At 38.4% G+C, this 19,826-nt stretch overlaps 1 protein-coding gene across 1 annotated transcript in view; it reads left to right on the top strand.

The window, feature by feature from the left end:
- LOC127640538 (potassium/sodium hyperpolarization-activated cyclic nucleotide-gated channel 3-like) overlaps positions 1 to 14,878 on the top strand; it is a 50,860-nt gene extending 35,982 nt beyond the window's left edge. The window contains exons 5-8 of the mRNA XM_052123157.1: positions 2,151 to 2,297; positions 2,773 to 3,013; positions 12,302 to 12,466; positions 13,350 to 14,878. Coding sequence (XP_051979117.1) covers positions 2,151 to 2,297; positions 2,773 to 3,013; positions 12,302 to 12,466; positions 13,350 to 14,878 — 2,082 coding nt within the window. The remainder of the gene's footprint in view (positions 1 to 2,150; positions 2,298 to 2,772; positions 3,014 to 12,301; positions 12,467 to 13,349) is intronic.
- The last annotated feature ends 4,948 nt before the right edge of the window (positions 14,879 to 19,826 follow it).

Raw genomic sequence — 19,826 nt, forward strand, 5'->3', positions numbered from 1 at the left:
AATTATGTTAGCATCAAAATAGGTGGAGCTTTGGGCCACACGCACCTATTACGTGGACCAAAGGCAGTAAGAAGGGAGCAAGAGATGTTTCTGAAAGCTCTCGCTTGTAAGCTGTTTTGAACGAAAAAACTGCTTTTTGGACAGATTTTGTCTGAAATGACGTCACACGAATTCTTTTTTCAATTCTGCTAGAAAGAGTTGATGCAAAATTGCTGCACACTTGGCGCAAATTCGCCACTTATTATTTTCAAATGCAAATGAGCTTGTTATTCGCCGCAAATGTTTGCCAGAAGTTTGCAGCACTTAACCAGTAGTGGTGAACCTGTAGCAAACAACCGCACAGCTCATGTGCATGTGAAAATTTATGAGTGGTGAATTTGTGACAAGTCTGCAGCAAATTTGTGACAACCCTAGATTTCTTGTGTCCTACTGAAGTTCTGTCAAGTCTTGTGTATATATATATATGGGCTTTAAAAAAATTCCTTTAAAAGCCACACTTATCCAGCAAAGGTTGAAGTGTGTAATTTCTGCGCCAATTTCTGATGCTCAAACAAAGAGAGCCATTTTTTGATAACACCATACAGAGCCATAGTGTTCACGGTTACCTGCAAATTACTTATAGTAGTTTAACATGTTAAGTTTGGATCGAACAAAATCAAATAAAACACAGGCATTTGAACACATTACACTACATCAGTTTCATATGAATCATATGGAAATTGATGTTAATACGATGTGTAAACAGGACCTTAAAAGGCAGCTGCATATGTAGGCAGTGAGTCAGCTCACTAAAAATTTTAACAGCTCATGAGTCATGTGATCAATATGCTGGCATTTCAGCGAGCAACATCACACCCTTCCGACTCTCCAGAGTCAAAACTTACCTGTATTGTGTGACATTATTTCCTGTTGTTTGAACTCATCTCTGCTGGCTTTGTCCCCTGCCCTTGAATATGATAACTGAAGAGGCACTCAGAGACACTGCAGCTGAGTCTGGAGAGGCAGTATGTCTGCACTGGTGAAATGTTCATAGCCGACATGGCAGGAGCATTAGCATGTGGTGAAGGGCACATTGGAACCATGCGACCGTCGACAGGCGGGACAGGATTTCATGAAAGTGGGAGAGAGGGATGAGACAAAGAACAAGAGGAAATGAGAGAAAGCAACATGTTCAGTGACAGAACAAAGTTTATTAGATAGTACAGGAGAGGGAGAGAGAGATGAATTCATGTGGTGGAAGGTTTTAGAGTTGCAGTGCTGCAGACGCTCACTGTTGTTTTCAGAGACATGATTGAAAAAACAAAGAGGCAGCACAAGGGGAGCGTGGGTAAAATAAACCCTATCAGTACAGTGCGCCCTTCCTTGGAGTCAAAGAGACAGGCATAGAGAAAGGGACAAACAGAAAGACAAGGATAAATGGGGAGATGGTTGCTGATGTGAAAATACTGCCAAGATTTGCAAATGCAGTCCGCATGGAATGACTGCCATAAATATGGAGCCAGACAGTTACACTGACCAGTCTATTGTTATGCTAGACATTTAGTCTATATTTATTTATCAGGAGCAGTGTAGTAAGAGACAAAACTACAGGGTCTTAAAGAGTTTTTGGTTTGAGGCCTATTTACACCAAATCTGGGTTTTCAGGACTAAAAACACATATGACAAATTTGTAGAACAAGACGAATACTTACGATATTGAATCCAAAATATTGTATTGTGATCACTAAAAGAAATACTGTGGCAGTCCCATGGTACAGTGATGGTATCCATGCTACTTTAATACATACAGTAATGTGATATTGGATATAAAACTATAGTGAATAATTAGCATATTCATATACCATGGTATTTACATGGTACCCCAATGTCCAAATAAATAAAGTAATACCATGGATATTTGTGTTACTTTTTTGTAAGTTAAAATGAACAATCAGCAATGAACAATAAATTGAAATGTCTATTTTTCAGTTGATTTATTTTAGATTTTTAGTTTATCCATTAGGATTTTAATTTGATTATTTTATCTCATTAGGATCAATCTGGATTGAAGTCTTGTACCCTTTTTTTTTTTTTTACTTTAGTTATTAGAAACATTTAGATATGTGTAATATTTAGGTTGATAATATTTTGTGTATTTGTCATTTTTACAGTATAAACAGGTGGAGCAGTACATGTCTTTTCACAAGCTTCCAGCAGATATGCGGCAGAGGATCCATGATTACTATGAGCATCGTTATCAGGGCAAGATGTTTGATGAGGAGAGCATTCTGGGAGAACTGAATGAGCCACTCAGAGAGGTTAGTACAAGCCAATTAGCATAGGTTTCTTTCCATAGGCTGGATATGAAAATGTATATACACTATACTATTTCCTAATTTACACTGCCAGTCAAAAGTTTGGACATACCCATTGGAATTATGTAGTAGCCAAACAACTCCTTACACTCTGGGCATTCTCTCAACAAATTTCAAGAGATATCCAACTGAGATGCTGTTTAGCTAATTTTCCTTCACTATACAGTGTATAAAAAAAAAAAAACGAGAAAATAAATTACGATTTGTAAAATAATTTACATGTGGCGCAATTTTCATTTGTCTACAGAACTCATTTCAATCATTTAAACTTATAGTGACCTTTAGATCAAAAGATTTTCAAGATCAGGGCAAACTTGTGTCCAAAGTGTGTACAAATACTTGACGTAGTGTTAAACTGTTAAAAACTATTTTTTCAATATTGGTTTTTAATATTTATACTCTCCATTGTCATATGCAGGAAATCATCAGTTTTAACTGTCGGAAGCTTGTGGCCACCATGCCTTTGTTCGCCAATGCTGATCCCAACTTTGTGACCTCCATGCTCACCAAGTTACGTTTTGAGGTGTTCCAGCCTGGAGACTATATTATCAGAGAGGGGACAGTCGGGAAGAAGATGTATTTCATCCAACATGGCGTACTAACTGTCCTGACAAAGGGTAGCAAAGAGACAAAGATCTCTGACGGTTCTTACTTTGGAGGTAAGAGAACACTGATATCCATGAGATAATTGTAGGTTCTGTGACCTGATTTTGTATTTCGACACTGAAAATTAGATGGTTTTGTTCAAAAATGCTGTTTTTTCCCCCATTCAAAGGCAAAATTCTATATGTTTAACTTTATTCTTGAAATTTATAGAGGTCCCATAAAATATTTGGAGATTTAATTCATACTTATAAATGTGTGAATGTCATTACATTAACCCTCCAATTGCAATCAGAATCTGCATACTTTTGCATTAGCCAGTCAATTTTGGACCTGTTATACTATTTCATTTTAAAGGACAGCGGTGTTTAACCTGTGGGGAGGCATGAGCACTGGTCAAGGGGGCATGAGATTACTTTGTTTCATAGTGGTGGTGGTATTTATTCATTCAAGTAACTCAACTTTTTTAAATGTTCACCAATTTAACCGGATTCATCCTGTCAGCATTCAAGAAGATCTTTACACCAGTAGGAAACCATGAAATTGCGTGGGGCCCCAGACATCAGGGCCTGGTCAGAAAGCTGCTCAAAATGCTCAAGGGGTGACAGGTGACGCATTGTTCTGTGTTCACACACAGATACACTGTTTTTAGCTGTCTTGGAGCGCTCCATGTGCTTTGTGAAGGCAAAGTGCTGCAGCTGCACCCATTTCCGCAATACCAAACATCTGATGCTGCTTAAAGTTATTATACAAATCAAAAAATGTGACACAGTATCACAGAAGTAGAGACAGTGACTGCGATTCACCAGATTTTTTATTGAAGAACATGATGAACAATGTACATCAGCCATCAAAGTAAAAAGATGAAGGTGAAGTATGACAAAACTATATTACTGTTGTATAAAGTAAATTATTAAAATAAATATAATTATAATTATAATTCTTTATTATATTATAATAATTAACTGAACTGAACAACACAAAATAATTGTTGGGTTAAAAAATAACAATAATGACTGGGCTCCCAAATATAAGTGGGGTGAATTTTTTGTACACCCTGTTCATTCAAATAAATAAATAAAAACAAATGTTATGTGTGTATATATATATATATATATATATATATATATATATATATATATATATATATATATATATATATATATTTACTAACCAATCAGCCACAACTTTAAAACCAACTTGTTTACACAGACAATGTGGTAGCAGTCTCCTAAATAGGACCTAAACCATTCCACATGTCCACAATGCCAACATAATTCTCAAACCTATTCAAGAATATGTCGTGATCTACAGTGTCGAAAGCCGCACTAAGATCTAAAAGCACTAGAAGAGAAATGCAGCCACGATCAGATGATAAGAGCAAGTAATTTGTAACTATGATGAGAGCAGTTTCTGTACTGTGATGGGGTCTAAATCTTGACTGATCATATATACCATTTCTCTGTAGAAATTAACATAGTTGGGAGGACACTACATTTTCTAGTATTTTCAACCTGTGGCTCCTTTATAAGAGGTTTGATAACTGCCATTTTAAGTTGAGAGTTAAAAATATTAAGAAGAGGTTCTGGTATTACAGGGAACACCTCTTTTAAGAGCTTAGTTGGTATTGGATCTAACATACATGTTGTTGCTTCTAATGTTTTAGATAAGTTTTGTTAGCTCTTCATGACCTATGACTGCGAAGGATTGAAGTTGCTTGTGAGGAAAATTATGAGACACTGTTTTCTGAGTGGAACTGATTTCAAACATCCATTAAAAATGACTAGTTGATCAAATGTATTTAAAAGAATGTTTCAAGTCAATTTAGTTTTGACAAAATGTCTAGCATCCTCTGTTTGCAGTTTTGTTATTTTGTTATCAAATAAAATAACATATTTAAATGTGGCTTAAGTGTCCACATATTTTTTTAGGCCACCGTTAAGATTATTATTTTGACACATTGCATGGTATTTAAGTCAGATTCAGTAAAAGGCTCATGTTGATGAATTTGCATTTAAGTTGCAGATCCCAACTTGAAGTGCTATATGTTGTTTTTATTAGAAAGATTGCTTGGGGGCCTACATCTCCGCGGTAACGTGCTCAACAAGCCATGTGATAAGATGCGTGGATTGATGGTCTCAGGCACTGAGGCAACTGAGATTCGTCCTCCGCCACCCTGATTGAGGCGAGTCACTATGTCACCATGCGAACATTGGGAATTGGGAATTCCAAATTTGGGAGAAAAGGGGATACAAATAAAAATAAAATAATAATAGTTCTAAACTTAATATTAACCAAGTGTCCATTCATTCAGTCTCACATACTTAAAGTCAGTGCATTCAAGTTATTAATGCTTGCCGCGGAATAGTACATGGTTATTATTGTTTCAAATATACTCACAGCAGCAGACAAATGTGGTCTTGTGTTTAATCTTTCTCTCCCAACATTTAGATACTCCATTAAAAGCTAAAAATAACTTGTTTAATATAATGTAGTGCATTTTAATACAACTTAATAAACTCTGTTAAGCAAATAACACATTGGTACAATTGTCTTTTTACACACGTACCTTCATTTCACAGATATGAGCAAATAAAATAGTGCTTAATATGTAGGCTGGTACCATTTGTGTTCTTCAGTGTTATCGACTAGTTCTCCAGGGGTACTGAATCAGTAAATGGGCTCGCTTCAGGAGCCTGGGGAAATTCCTCACCAAGCATAAGTCAACCATTCATGAAATTAATTTTCCTCAACTCATTCAAAAAAAAGATTGAGGAAGGACTGAAGATAACAGTTGCAGCCTTGTCATCAAAAGTTGTTCACTTAAGTTTTTTCAGTGCAATAGCCATTGTGTGAATCCACACATGGATTTCTATATTTTTCGTTTTGGAGATGGAACTATTTCTGTTTTTGATATACATTATCTGGTGTACGTTATTAAATTGGCTTTTGAAATTGTCAGGATTGCAATGATGACAAAATTACTATTTGTCCACAATATACAAATACTGAATTTAGCAAACAAATCAACATGCTCAATTTTCTGAGGAAAATGATGCAGAATGCAAATATTTTTAAACAAATTATACACCACCTGGTCTCTGAATACAAGAAAACCATCATTCTGGCATTTGTATGCCATTAGAAACTCTATTACTGTTTACCGTGTTGTTTGAGATCATCAGTGTGCTGCAGATTTAGTTGTGAAAAAATAAATATTGTATCCAAAAAAATTTTCCTTCTGCCCGGGCTCATTTGAGGTCAATACATGTTCAACAAGCTGCTCGTAATCTCTTTTCCCATAAACCCTGTGTGAAAGCGCAGAACGGAAGAGCAGAGTCTGGATTCTGGCCTTGTACAGATTTCACCCAGTTCCCATATGTCATCCATTCCTTCTATGTTCAGAATGGAATATTAGCATACTACTACATACTGTGAAGCAGGGGCGAAAATTTCATCAAAATGTTGGGGGGGGCAATAAACATAACAATTCTCAAGAGCAATTTTTGAAGAGGACACCAAGGTTTTTTTTGTTGTTGCCCTGTTTGCATTTCTATTATTTTATTTCTTAAACAATTATTTAAGAATATATAATTATATTATTTACAATACACATATTTTAATGATATTTTAGGGGGGGACAACCCTCAAAACCCCCTGCGATTTCCGCCTAAGCTGTGAAGTATTTTAAAGGATACTGCCTGCTATTTTTTTGCATTTGGTAGGTGCTTTTATCCGAAGACAGCATTAGCCACTGAATTAGATTGCTTCCCATCCGTTTAACCACACATCTTCTCCCCAAAACCCACCTTCCAAAGAAAAGTGATCAAACCCAATGTCAGCAAACTCAAACAGAGAGAACCAGATCCTTGGGCTGTTGCAGAAACAAGTGCTATTTCTCAAGTATAAGGGTCATTTTTTGCATGATGTTCTGATAAAATATAGCTTATAGTACTTTAAACTTATTAATTAGATGTTTTCTAATGTTTGTTTGGGTGTGGCTAATATTAGTGATGGGTTCTTGTTGAAAACTGAAGGATAAGAATACTACAGGAGGATAAATGAAGCACCTCTTGGCCTTCAAGACCTGAAGGAAAATAAAGTGGTGTTGTTTGGGTAAGACAGAGCAGGACACCAGGCTGAAGAGATTATTCTCTCTCTCTCACTCTTTTTATTTTTCTCTCTGTCTAGTCGTCATGGCCAGAGTCATAAACAACATGCTACCAAGAGCCACTCCATCAGAGCACACACTCACTAACACACACCCTGAGGTGGCGAGGGAGAGAAGGGTGGGGCGAGGGAGAAGATAAAGGTTGTGATGAGGCAGGCAAGGAATAAGGATCTAAACGCAGCTTTAGTAAACTGAAAAACAAACAATTAAACTCAGAGCAAAGAGCAAAGGACACAGGGAACAGGGAACAGGGAACAGGGAACAGGGAACCGGGAACCGGGAACCGGGAACCGGGAACCGGGAACCGGGAACAGCGCATAGACAAAAACATTCATACATGCAAGAACTGACACAGGAAACAGGGAAACCAAGGGCTTAAATACTCAAGGGAACAAACAAGGGAAAGAGGAACACCTGGGGAAACAATAAGGGAATGAGAAATAATCAGGGAGAACCAATCAAGGAATAAAACTACAAAGGACTACAAAACTAACGGGAAACAGGAACTAAACAAGAATTTCAACATAAAAGTACAAAGACAACAGGGAATATGGCAAAGGTTGAGAGACTATGGAGGAACAGGAGAGAAAGAAAAAATGGAAGATGCAAGGAGGAGAAGCTACAAAAAGTAGCACCTACAAAAAAGTGCCATGGTATTACCATGGTTTTCTGGACATGACAATATGATAATGTCATGGTTTTGGGACATTACCATAATTTTACTGTAATACAATACTTTATCCAAGTATTTGGACTACGAAGTAAATGGCGTAGTATATTATATGGTAACCATTCAGTGATATGGTATACTGTATCTCATAGTACCATTGTATTATCTTATAACTAACAGAGAGAGAGAGAGAGAACATTTTTCAAAATACAAAACAAATTGTAAAAACACAATTAAAACACAAAATTATTTAAAGGGCTAACATTGCTTACAGCAGCTTTAACTGTACCATTTCTATGAAAATGTACAAGGACCATGTCACACATTCACTTACGCTGCCTTGACAATGTTAGGAAATAGTCAGTAAACTTTTGGACAAAGAGTAAAATAGAATTTGTTTGGTGCAAGGGTGAGTTACAGAACCCTTGTCCGGGCTCTGGGCTTAAACAGCTCGCTGTGCAGCTGGATCCTGGATTTCCTGTCAGGCAGACGTCAGGTGGTTAGAATGGGCAGCAACACCTCGTCATCACTGACCCTCAACACTGGAGCCCCACAGGGCTGTGTTCTCAGCCCACTCCTGTATTCCCTGTACACACATGACTGTGTGGCAACACATAGCTCCAGTGTCATCATTAAGTTTGCTGACGATACGACGGTGGTAGGTCTGATCACTGACAATGATGAAAGAGCCTACAGAGAGCAGGTGCACACTCTGACACGCTGGTGTCAAGAGCACAACCTCTCCCTCAACGTCAGTAAAACCAAGGAGCTTGTTGTGGACTTCAGGAAGAAAGACGGAGAACACAGCCCCATCACCATCAATGGAGTACCGGTGGAGAGAGTCAGCAGCTTCAAGTTCCTCGGTGTCCATATCACTGAAGAACTCACATGGTCCATCCACACTGACGCCGTTGTGAAGAAGGCTCACCAGCGCCTCTTCTTCCTGAGACGGCTGAGGAAGTTTGGAATGAACCAACACATCCTCACACGGTTCTACACCAGCACTGTAGAGAGCATCCTGACTGGCTGGTATGGCAATAGCACCGCGAAATATATATATATATTTCATATACTCCTTACTTATTGTATTGCATATTGTGTATTCTATATTGTGTTCTATATTGTGTGTATTGTTTACTGTACATTGTATATAATTATCGTGTTGTGTAAGTATGTGTACATTTGATATGTAAATTGTGTTGTGTAAGTATGTTGTTTATTGTAATTGGTATATGTCTCGTCACTGTCATGACTGCTATGTTGCTCGGAACTGCACACAAGAATTTCACCTACTGTTGCACTTGTGTACATGGTAGTGTGACAATAAAGTGATTTGATTTGATTTGATTTGATTTGAATAGGAATCCCAATTTCCACATTAGTGTTGACAAGACCAGGAACCCCAATTTCCACATTAGTGTTGAGAGTCCAGACATTAGTGAAGACTATTAAAAAAAGGAAGTGAGTTTGTGAGTCTTTTTGATCGATTAATTAAAATAACCAGCTCATAAGAGTCATTCTTTCATGAATCAGACTACAATGGTTGCGCTGTATGTTTGTTGTCTGGTTATTCTCTTGGTGTTATTTTGCTGAACACCATCTCTTTGTATGGTAAATATCTGTGCTTTTTTTAACCCAATCACCCATACACACATACACTCATGCACCAACATTTTTAGTTATTCAGGGCTAGACAGACATACTTTGAGTCGGGGGATAAATTAGGGAAATTTTAGGCTAGATATAAATAGCAGAGAGAGTCTTTTTCTACTATTCCCTCTGTGAAATTAGCTGGTGGTGACATTTTTAACTCGGCCATTGATATTAATAATGCTTTTAAAGAATTCTATCTTGATCTCTCTAATTCCATGTCTTCGTCTACTGATGAAGATACTAGAAACTTTGTGGAACCACTAAACTGACGACTGATTCTCTTGATTCTGAGATAAACTTGGAGGAGCTTGATGAGGTAATTAAGGCTCTGCCTACTGGCAAGGCTCCGGGGCCAGATGGCTTTTCCGCTGAATTTTTTAGATCTTATACTACAGAATTGGCTCCATTTTTGTTAGAAGTTTATACAGAATCATTAAAGAATGGAAAGTTTCTGCCAACCACAACACAAGCCCGGATCAGTCTGATTCTTAAAAAAGGACAAAGATCCAAGCAAGTGTAAAAGTTACCTTCCAAATTCCCTGATCCAGCAAGTTTTGGCAAAAATTCTTGCTAACCGATTAAGTAAAGTTATGAAATCTCTTATACATATAGATCAGGTGGTGTTTATTAGGGGCCGCATCTCTTCTGACAACATTAAGCGTTACATTAATAATGTGGTCAGTGGCGAATGATCAGACTCCGGTCGCTGCCATCTCACTTGACGCTGAAAAGGCGTTTGATATGGTAGATTGGGATTATCTTTTTAAGATTTGGAAATATATGGGTTCGGAAATACTTTTATTCAATGGATTAAGTTACTTTATAGACAGCAGTGGTACAAACAAATTGATTAATTTCAGATTATTTTACTCTGAATATGGGCACTCGGCAGGGTTGCCCTCTTTCCCCATTATTGTTCTGTCTTGCCATGGAACTATTAGCAGCCGCTGATTTTTAGCAGCTCTCTTATTTCAAGCAATTTGATAGTATAGGAAGTCCTTAATTTGGAATGGAAAGCATCCCAGGTTACATTTCAACAAGTTTCATAGGCCGATTAACAAAGGTGGGCTGGGCCTACCTAAGATTTTGTTTTATTATTATGCATTCGGTCTCAGACAATTGGCTCATTGGTTGCTTCCACCTGAGACAGACCCTCCCTGGTTTTATTAAGTCACACCCCATTATCTCGCATTTACACTCGATATTCGAGTGTTTAACTCGGATATTTATTTATACGTAGCCTCCAGCATATGGCTAAACCCTAAACTATGTATTAATAAGTTCCCTTTCTGTTGGTCAGATTGGATTGTGAGGGGGGTTAATACACACTGTGACCTATATGAGAGTGGAATATTGAGATCTTTTGAAATTTTTATTCAACATTTTGGGATTCCCAGATCTCAATTTTATTAGTATTTACAGCTGTGCCACCTGCTCTGCGCTGTTTTTGGGTAGCTGTGCCACCTGCTCTGCACTGTTTTTGGGTAGCACGCACCCCCCTAGAGTGACAGATACTGAGGGAGTGGTGATTGCTGCTTTGAGAAGGGTCATGAGTCATCAGTGTATTACTCCCTGCTAATTCAGATTCTGAGGGACGGAGCTTTAAATTCTCTCAAAAGATTATGGGAGGAAGATTTACATTTGGTATTGGAGGAGGGAGTGTGGGCTAGGATTCCAAAAAATATATAAAGTCTGCATCTAGAGATGCAAGGGTTCGTCTTATTCAATTTAAGATTTTACATAGATTTTATTGTACCCATTCTAAATTGTATAGGCTTGGACTTAAGGAGACACTCAGAAGATGGAGACACCACCCATGTTTTTTGGGGGTGTCGTAAGATCCAAGAATTTTGGCTGAAGGTGCAAAGATTTGCATGTGATGTGTTGAACACTCAAATCTCGTTCTGCCCCAGACAAATGGGGAGCTCCTAAATTTGGAGGATAAGTACATAAATAATTGGGTTTTGACCAGTGTGATGATTGGTAGGCAGGTTATTTTGAGGGGATGGAAGTCGGATGGAGCACCCTCATTCCCAGAGTGGTAAACGGAGATAGGGAGGGTGGCTGCCTTCGAGGAGGGGTCAAGCAGAAGGATGGGAGTTAGGGATTTCTTCAATAAGAAATGGGCCAATTACCTAGCAATTTGGGGGAATCTCAAGGAGGGGTGTTGGACGGAGTAATTTAGAGTTGAGGTTTTTTTTTACTTGATTATTGTATTTTCTTTTTTTGTTGTTGTTTTAGTTTTGTGTTTTTTATGTGTGTGTCTATATTCTATTGACTATAGGATTGTTTGTGGGGGGGTCAGGGTGAGGTGGAAGTTTTGTTGGGGGAGGGGATATAATGGGGGTTTAACGTTAAAAATGATTGATTCACTATATATGTGTTGTTTTTTCTTTGTGTTAATTTATGAATCAATTCAAATGTTAATAAATATCTCAATCTGCAATCTCAAAACTTGTGTAAAATATAATTTATTTTGGAGCACAGTGCCACTGCTGCATAGCCATGCAGGAAACACTGAGCTATAAAGTCATTGCATTTATGACAAGCATATTTAATTTATGGTTCCCACTATTGTGAATTTATGCACATATTAACAGTGGTAGAGTGCTCCAAATTTAGGCTGAAGGAACATTTATGTTTAATGCTTGGTTAGGGGTTTGATACTAGGGAGATAGCATTCATTCATACATTCATTTATTTATTCTTCATTCATTCTATGATTTATGCATATGTGAATACATACTTGTGAAACAGTAAGATGTTCTTTCCATACCGTTACTTTAAAGAAAATAGTACATGTTCTTTTCAAGTGGTTTTCAGTTGGTTAATGTTGCAAAACATCCACAGAGATCTGCTTGCTGACTCGAGGCAGAAGAACAGCCAGCATAAGGGCAGACACATACTGCCGCCTCTACTCGCTTTCTGTGGACCATTTCAATGAGGTGTTGGAGGAATACCCCATGATGCGGCGGGCCTTTGAGACCGTAGCTCTTGATCGCCTTGACCGCATAGGTGAGATCTGTCAGTTCATCGTGTTTGTTACAGCTGTGCTGAGATGTCCATAAAGAGTGGCAAAATGTTATTACCTGTCACATCTCATCTGTGCTTTTATTGATTGATTTCTTTGTTAATTTAAGCCAAGAATGCTACAAGACTGAAGCTTGTTATCCTTTGCTGTTTTAAGTCTGTGACAAAAACTTTCAATGCATGCCTGTCGCTGACAGTTTTCTCGTATTCCCATTGAAGATGCTACAATATGATTCAACTAGTCACAGACACTATGACACTGTTTTGAATTTTTTTGTTTTTGAAAGTTTTTGAAATAGTTTTAAAATTTCTGTTATGTTAAAATCAGCACAAAAAATTACTCACAAAAAAAGCTTTTGTTTTCAAGAATTAACTCTCCCATTGTTATGGATGTGAGTTTGTGTGAGGAACATAGGCGGAAATCGCGGAGGGGTCGCAACCCTATCTGAGGGTTGTCCCCCCCTAAAATATAATTAAAATATGTGCATTGTAAATAATATAATGATATATTCTTAAAATAATTGTTTAAGAAATAAAATAATACAAATGCAAACGGGGCAACAACAAAAAAAACCTTGGTGTCCCCTTCAAAAATTGCTCTTGAGAATTGTTATGTTTATTGCCCCCCAACATTTTTATGAAATTTTCACCCCTGGTGAGGAACAGAATGAACTTGTAACTGACACACCTAGTCTGCGATTAGTTTGGCAAAGTGTGCACCAACACAACAGAAGACTAGAAACTGAGTTTTTAATACCGTACATGTAGGGCGACGATCTTCAGTCTTGTAGTGTGCAATTTCCATTAGTCAAACTACATAATTGAGCTTGCTATTCATGCTTTGATGTATCCTGTTTTGCCCTCAAAGGTAAGAGAAACTCTGTGCTTCAGCACAAAGTCCAGCGGGATCTTAATTCCGGGGTGCTGAACTACCAAGAGAATGAGATCATCCAGCAGATTGTGCAACATGACAGGGACATGGCCCATTGTGCCCACCTCATTCAGACACCTCCCCCAGCTCCTCACCCAGCACCCACTCCATCCTCCCACACTCCTGTTATCTGGGCACCCCTCATCCAGGCTCCCCTACAAGCTGCTGCAGCCACCACTTCAGTCGCTATTGCACTGACCCGCCATCCTCATTTGCCCCATACACTCTTCCGGCCCCCAGTCCCACTGATTGGCTCTTTAAAGGACCGGCCAGGGTATGTAAAAAGGTTACCGACAGCCCTTTCAGGCACTGCTGCATTCGGTGGGTCTTTGTCAACCAGCTTGCAGTTCAGCTCTTGTATAGAGACCCCAATTCTGGACACACTCAGGTCAGAGAGATCATCTACCTCCACACCTCCGCCACCATCCTCAAGCTCCCTATCATCCACCATCACAACAACCATCACCACCACCACCTCCAGCATCACAGAGTCTTCCATCTACCCCCATAGACCCCTTGCCTCCAAAGACTTCAGTGTTGCCCAGCTCCATTCACAACCACAAGTTCCTCAGTCCTCTTTCCCTACTATCGCTGCATCACTTCCTGGGTTCTACCAAGGAGCAGTTGGAGGAGAGGATGTCCAGCTTGCAATTCCTTCTGCCTCCACTCTCACTCCTTTGATAGCACACTCAGTGAGTCCCATATTGACCCAGCTGCATTCAGCTCAGCCTACTCCTCAATCAGCAAAATCCAGTTCTGATTTGAAAAAAGTGACAGGGACAGCTTCCCAATCTCCTATAATTGAGTCACCTGTACACTCCAAGAGCATTTTAGAACAAGTCTCATGTGTCCCATCCCAACACCCACTGAGTGGTCTACAGCCAGATGTTCTCACCCAGCTTTCCCAAGAACCATCTGCTCTTGCTTCCCTAGCACAGTATGGGTCAGGAAATGTGTCCCCATGTAGCACTCCCTCAGCATGCAGTCCCACGTGCCAGAGTCCCACTGTGGAGAAAATGAGGATGTCCATGCATAGCCACCCTGCCAGCATCTTTGGATCCCAAAGCTCGCTCCTAACCCCTCAGACACTCCATTCTACATCATCTCAACCAAGAGAAAGGGGTGGATCTTTGGTCGATCTGCCATCCCATGATTTAAGCAACATTTCCATGTCCCTCCCCACCCCAGGACTACCTGAAAAGTCCAAGCCAGTTGGAAGAGGACCACAACCTCCAGACTTGTTCCATCACAGAGGATCAGCTTCAAGTCTGTCACCTCTGCCCTCACCCCCTCCCGTTATCAAACCATTTAGCTCAATACCTGGTCACGTGGTTTTATCAAGACAAACTTCAAAGTTGTCCATAGTTCAGACTGGATCCTCAGGTGGGTCACCAGCCCATGGATCTAGTGACAGGTCCACACCTGGGACACCAAGCTTGCATCCCAAACTCCCATCAAACTTGTGAGAATGGGCTGCACCCTCCTACTATGAGTTAACTAGGTTTTTTAATAGCCATAAATATTTGTCAAAGGAACTGACATTTTTTGCCAGACAAGGAGGGTGTATGTTTGTCTACTGTGTATTTCTATTAGTCCAATGAAATCCTTGTATGTTATACCAAAAGAAGTAGCGGACTAACAAAACTGACCGAAGAATGAAGGTGTGACTTAAATGTGTCTTCCAAGTTCTGTCAGTAATTTTTGCAATATTAATGTCAGATGATAAGACTTTAGAGGGAATTGCAACAAGTTACAACTTCCAAAAATCTACAAAAAAGAAACAAAACAAACATGGTTCTTCAGAGTAATAGTTCTAAGGGATGTATGTATGTTTGTGATTTTGTGTATGTGTGAGCGAATGCTAGTTATTGTTATGTTATAATAGTATGTTCTATTTAAAGGAGGCAAATATGCTGGGTCAGGGAAGCAAAGCTACATTCGTCACAGTTCATCAATTGGGCATCAGCTGTCACTGTGAAAGAACATGCTGTACAGGTCTCTCCGGGCAGGTGGCACTGATACACACACACACACACACACACACACACACACACACACACACACACACACACACACACACAGGTGTACTCAAACACACACACACAAACACTTGCACAAACAAACCTAGCCTTCAATATTCCAGTCATCTAGACATAGTGTGGTCTTTCCACTAGACCTTGACCCCATACATACCTCGTAGCTGAAAAAGAGGTACTGCTCAGTATCTACAGTATGGCCTTTCCTTTTGTAACAATTCTGCCTTAGTAACTAGACACCAGGGAATGACACCCTCACTTCCACAACAGAAAAGGGGATATTAAGAATGTTTTGCAATCATTTTGGATGTGAAGTTGTGCAGTACTTAAGCAATAAAACTGTATGCTTGTTTTTTTGTACGTGCATGGAGGTTGAACTGTAAATTGCAGCTTTCTTCCTGTCAAACAAAAGATACCGGATGATTGTGACAATGGCAACGTCACTACTACTAATATGATACAGTTATAAAACAAGCCCACTGCAGTTACCAAAGCTTATGAGTTACGAATTGTAATTACAAAGTCATATTTGAATTTGGTTTGAATGTTTTTATTTCCCGTTTGCATCTGTTCAGAAATGCACATTTTGCAAAATGCAGTAGGCCTATACCCCATAATCTACATGATGTTGTACATGCTTTCAGGTTGTAGAGTATATGCTTTCCGGTTGTACAATATACTGTATGTTTTGGTTCATATGTATTATATTTTATATCCATGACCATTTGAGCATTCAGAGGAGAAAACTTTATTAAAATGTAATTATTTGATCAAAACTAACAGCAAAACAGACAATAGTTAGGCTAGCACTTGCTATGCCATTTGTGATTAGTGGTAAATGGAGGAATAGTATTTTTGTAAGTCTCCTTCATTTTAAGCAAAGCTCACACATGTTGATCATTAAAATTCCCTTCTTTGTACCAAGTTAATATAGTATGATTTATATAATTTTATAATACCTGTCTTTGTATACAGTATATCTACTAACTGTGCAAGTGTTTATTTGTTTTGTTAATTTATATAGTCATAATTTAATCAATATATTGTCATCGTCAACCCACAAATACTGTCAATATGCATCACTTTGTCTTTCAACTCTCAATCAATTCTTGCAATATGCATTTAATTATTTTATTATTAAATGTAAATTTTCAGCCCGTTAAAGAAATATTCTGGGTTCAATACAAGTTAAGCTCAATCAACAGCATTGTGACTTGTTGATTACCTCATATTATTATTATTTTGACTCGTCCTGCATTGACTTTGGCAAAGCTGCAAGACAAAATGCAAATGAGAGTGGTATATTTAATGTTGAATATTAATGATTTAAATATCAAAGCATCAAAGAGCTTTTTCTCTTTTTTTTAAGATTACAAAGCACATGATGCATTACGCTGTAATATTTCTCTTTGTAACATTGCTTTTTCAGGTCAGTTTGTGTGCACGAGTATGTGTGCTTTAATGTGCATATTTTATGTTGTAGCATTACGTTGTAGCATTCTAAAAATTCTATTTACCATAACCAAAGTGAGGTTTCATTAATGAGTGTTAAACAGTAGCATTTTGAACACAACAACATCATTAACAAAAGCCTGACTTCATAAGAGGCAGTGAAATATTGGTGAGCTATGAGGTCATAAGGGATTATGATTTGTAATGAAATTGTAATGTAGGTTGTGTGATACTCCAAAACACGAAGGCATTTGTGGTCGCTAAATGGAAATATGGTTAAACCATATGCCATATCCATGATGGACGATTTATGTCATGAGGTCATTATGCATCAGTCTACGATGCACTTTTAATTCATCAAGAGACTGAAATTGCTCTTCCATCATAAGCAGCTTCCTACTATTAATACCTGAACATATGCCCCTTCAGAACTCACATTAGTGCAATATTCACAAGTGGAACATGAACAATTTTAGCATGCCAATCAAAGATTTTAATGATTACTGAATAATCATATTCTGTATATATGATCATTCATGAGTATAGCTAAATGAAATTTAATTTGAACTATGTTAATTGGTAAATAATTGTAAAAATAAAAATATATATATATTGTTTTCCTTTGTTAAGTCTGTGCTGTTTTCTATCTTTCTCTCTTCCTGACCAGGTGAGTAAAAATCCTTGGTTTTGTTTCATCAAAATTTCATATTAGTATTTCTAGCATTCATATATCATCTCTCTCAATCACACTGGTTCTGTGATACTGCTACAGTAGAAGAGTGAGAATCACAAGGTTGTGTCCTTGAGAATTCAATGCACCGTTCCTCCAGCTCTTGAGCCTGTATTGAGCCTAGATTCCAGAGCTTCTTTCACCTGACATAGTTCCAGTGGGAAACAGTGATAGCATCGTCCACTTCCCTAAGACAGTGGTGGATCAATCTCCCACTTAATGCCCTCCATCCCCCACTGCTAAGCTCACAAACTGACACACTTGACTGTTTAACCCATATCTGTATGGTGAATGGTGCTCACCAGAAAAATGGGGGAAACGAGAGTAGTTGTCACATGGTCAATATCTCAGCAAATATAAGGTTTTGAGTCAAAAGCCCAGTTATTCAAATGTATGTATTCTCTAGCAGTGGTTTTGTATGTTGGTTTAAAAAACCTTGTTCAAATTCCTCTTCAGTTAGAATCCATTTTAAGACTTCTCAGAGAGCACACATACATCATTGAGATGTCTTTTAAGAGCGTTTAATCTGGTAATCTGAGAGGAAACATTTTATAGTCAGACGTATTGCAGGTGAGCAATCAACTTTAAAAATATGTCTAACAGATATAAAACACACATCAAATATATATCTGGGTGATTTATGTGTGCTATCAGGGTTGTATCTTCCAAACTGATCCACGCTACTGTGAATTTCACACAATGAACTTCTGGTGGCAAAATATTTCCCCTTGTGAGTTCGCGGGGAGTTCAAGTTAAGTGAAATTTGACAGTTTAATTCGCCACGTTGACCAATAAGGCACGGTCACATTTACCTGTACTGCAAAATTTTGTGGGTGAAGAAGGTATGGGTGGACGTTTAGCATGTGAAACCAGCAAAAAACGAATTACAAAGCAGTATATTTTAATTCTGCAGTTAATACTCTGTGAGAGTGAAGTTAAAAAGAAACTTGCCATTAAAATTATATTCTTCTTCATTGTGAATAAGCTGTGTATAAAGCACCACCCACACAAAGGTCACTGCTAAACCAAATGACTTCCTATTGGTCAGTACACCTGTTAAAGTTCGCCAAACTTGAACTACATGTGAAATCTGTGAGGTGAAATCAGAGATTTTTTTTAAATGACTGAGATAACATCCTCCATGGCTTTATTATACGAGAGAGTGTAATGGTTAACTAGCGTATTATGACAGTAAGTCACCATTTGCAGATACCATACAAAGAAATAGGGAAGCAGTAAACTGACACCTACCTTTCAAAAATTGTCCGTGTCTTCTCTTATAAAACAGCAATTTTATCATTTTAAACTCCATACATATATCATTCCAATAGTATTGTTTAGTGTAAAACATGTTGAAGATTAGCGGACAGGCAGTCACTTCAGTAAACGATGAGCTGTTTTCTTACAAAAGAAGATTATTCAGCACACTGAAACATCTCCTTCAGACATCAATACAAAAAAAAATGTCCTCTTGTCTCCTCACCAGTGTACCACCCATAGAATGTCTAGGCTACCTTAGTAGGCTCCCCTTAGAAGGGCTTTGGGGAAATTCTTCGCCACCAGAAGTCCACTGTGTTAAATCACTATTGCGCATTTTCCCAGACACAGAATTTCATTGCATGAAGGTAAATGTAACCACAACTATAGGAAGTAGCTTGGTTTTCTTTGCACGCCAACATTCCATGGGATACAGTCATCTCGATCAGGAATTTTGTACAAAGGATTCCGGTTGAGAAGAAATTACCCTACATGAATTTTGCCTGGGGTTCACCGCCTTATTCATCAAATTTCACCATCTAAAGGTAAATGTGAACGAGCCTTAAATAAAACAGGTGAACACAATAAAAGCACACAAGTTGAGTGGTGGTGGCGTAGAGGCTAAGGCACAGGGCTGTTAATCAGAAGGTTGCTGGTTCAAACCCCACCGTCACCACCATTGTGTCCTTGAGCAAGGCACTTAACTCCAGGTTGCTCTGGGGGGATTGTCCCTGTAATAAGTGCTCTGTAAGTCGCTTTGGATAAAAGCGTCTGCCAAATGCATAAATGTATGTAAATGTAAGTTGTTTACCAGAAACAGAAAACATGCATTTAAAATCAAAATAGCGCCGCCCACTGGTTGCTCAGGAAAACAGTGGATACAGTCACAACATGCCTACAGTAGCCAACTGTCTTTTTTTCCTGGCCAAAGTAAGAAAT

The sequence above is a fragment of the Xyrauchen texanus genome, chromosome 49 (genome assembly GCF_025860055.1).
Source record: "Xyrauchen texanus isolate HMW12.3.18 chromosome 49, RBS_HiC_50CHRs, whole genome shotgun sequence".
Classification (NCBI taxonomy): Eukaryota; Metazoa; Chordata; class Actinopteri; order Cypriniformes; family Catostomidae; genus Xyrauchen; species Xyrauchen texanus.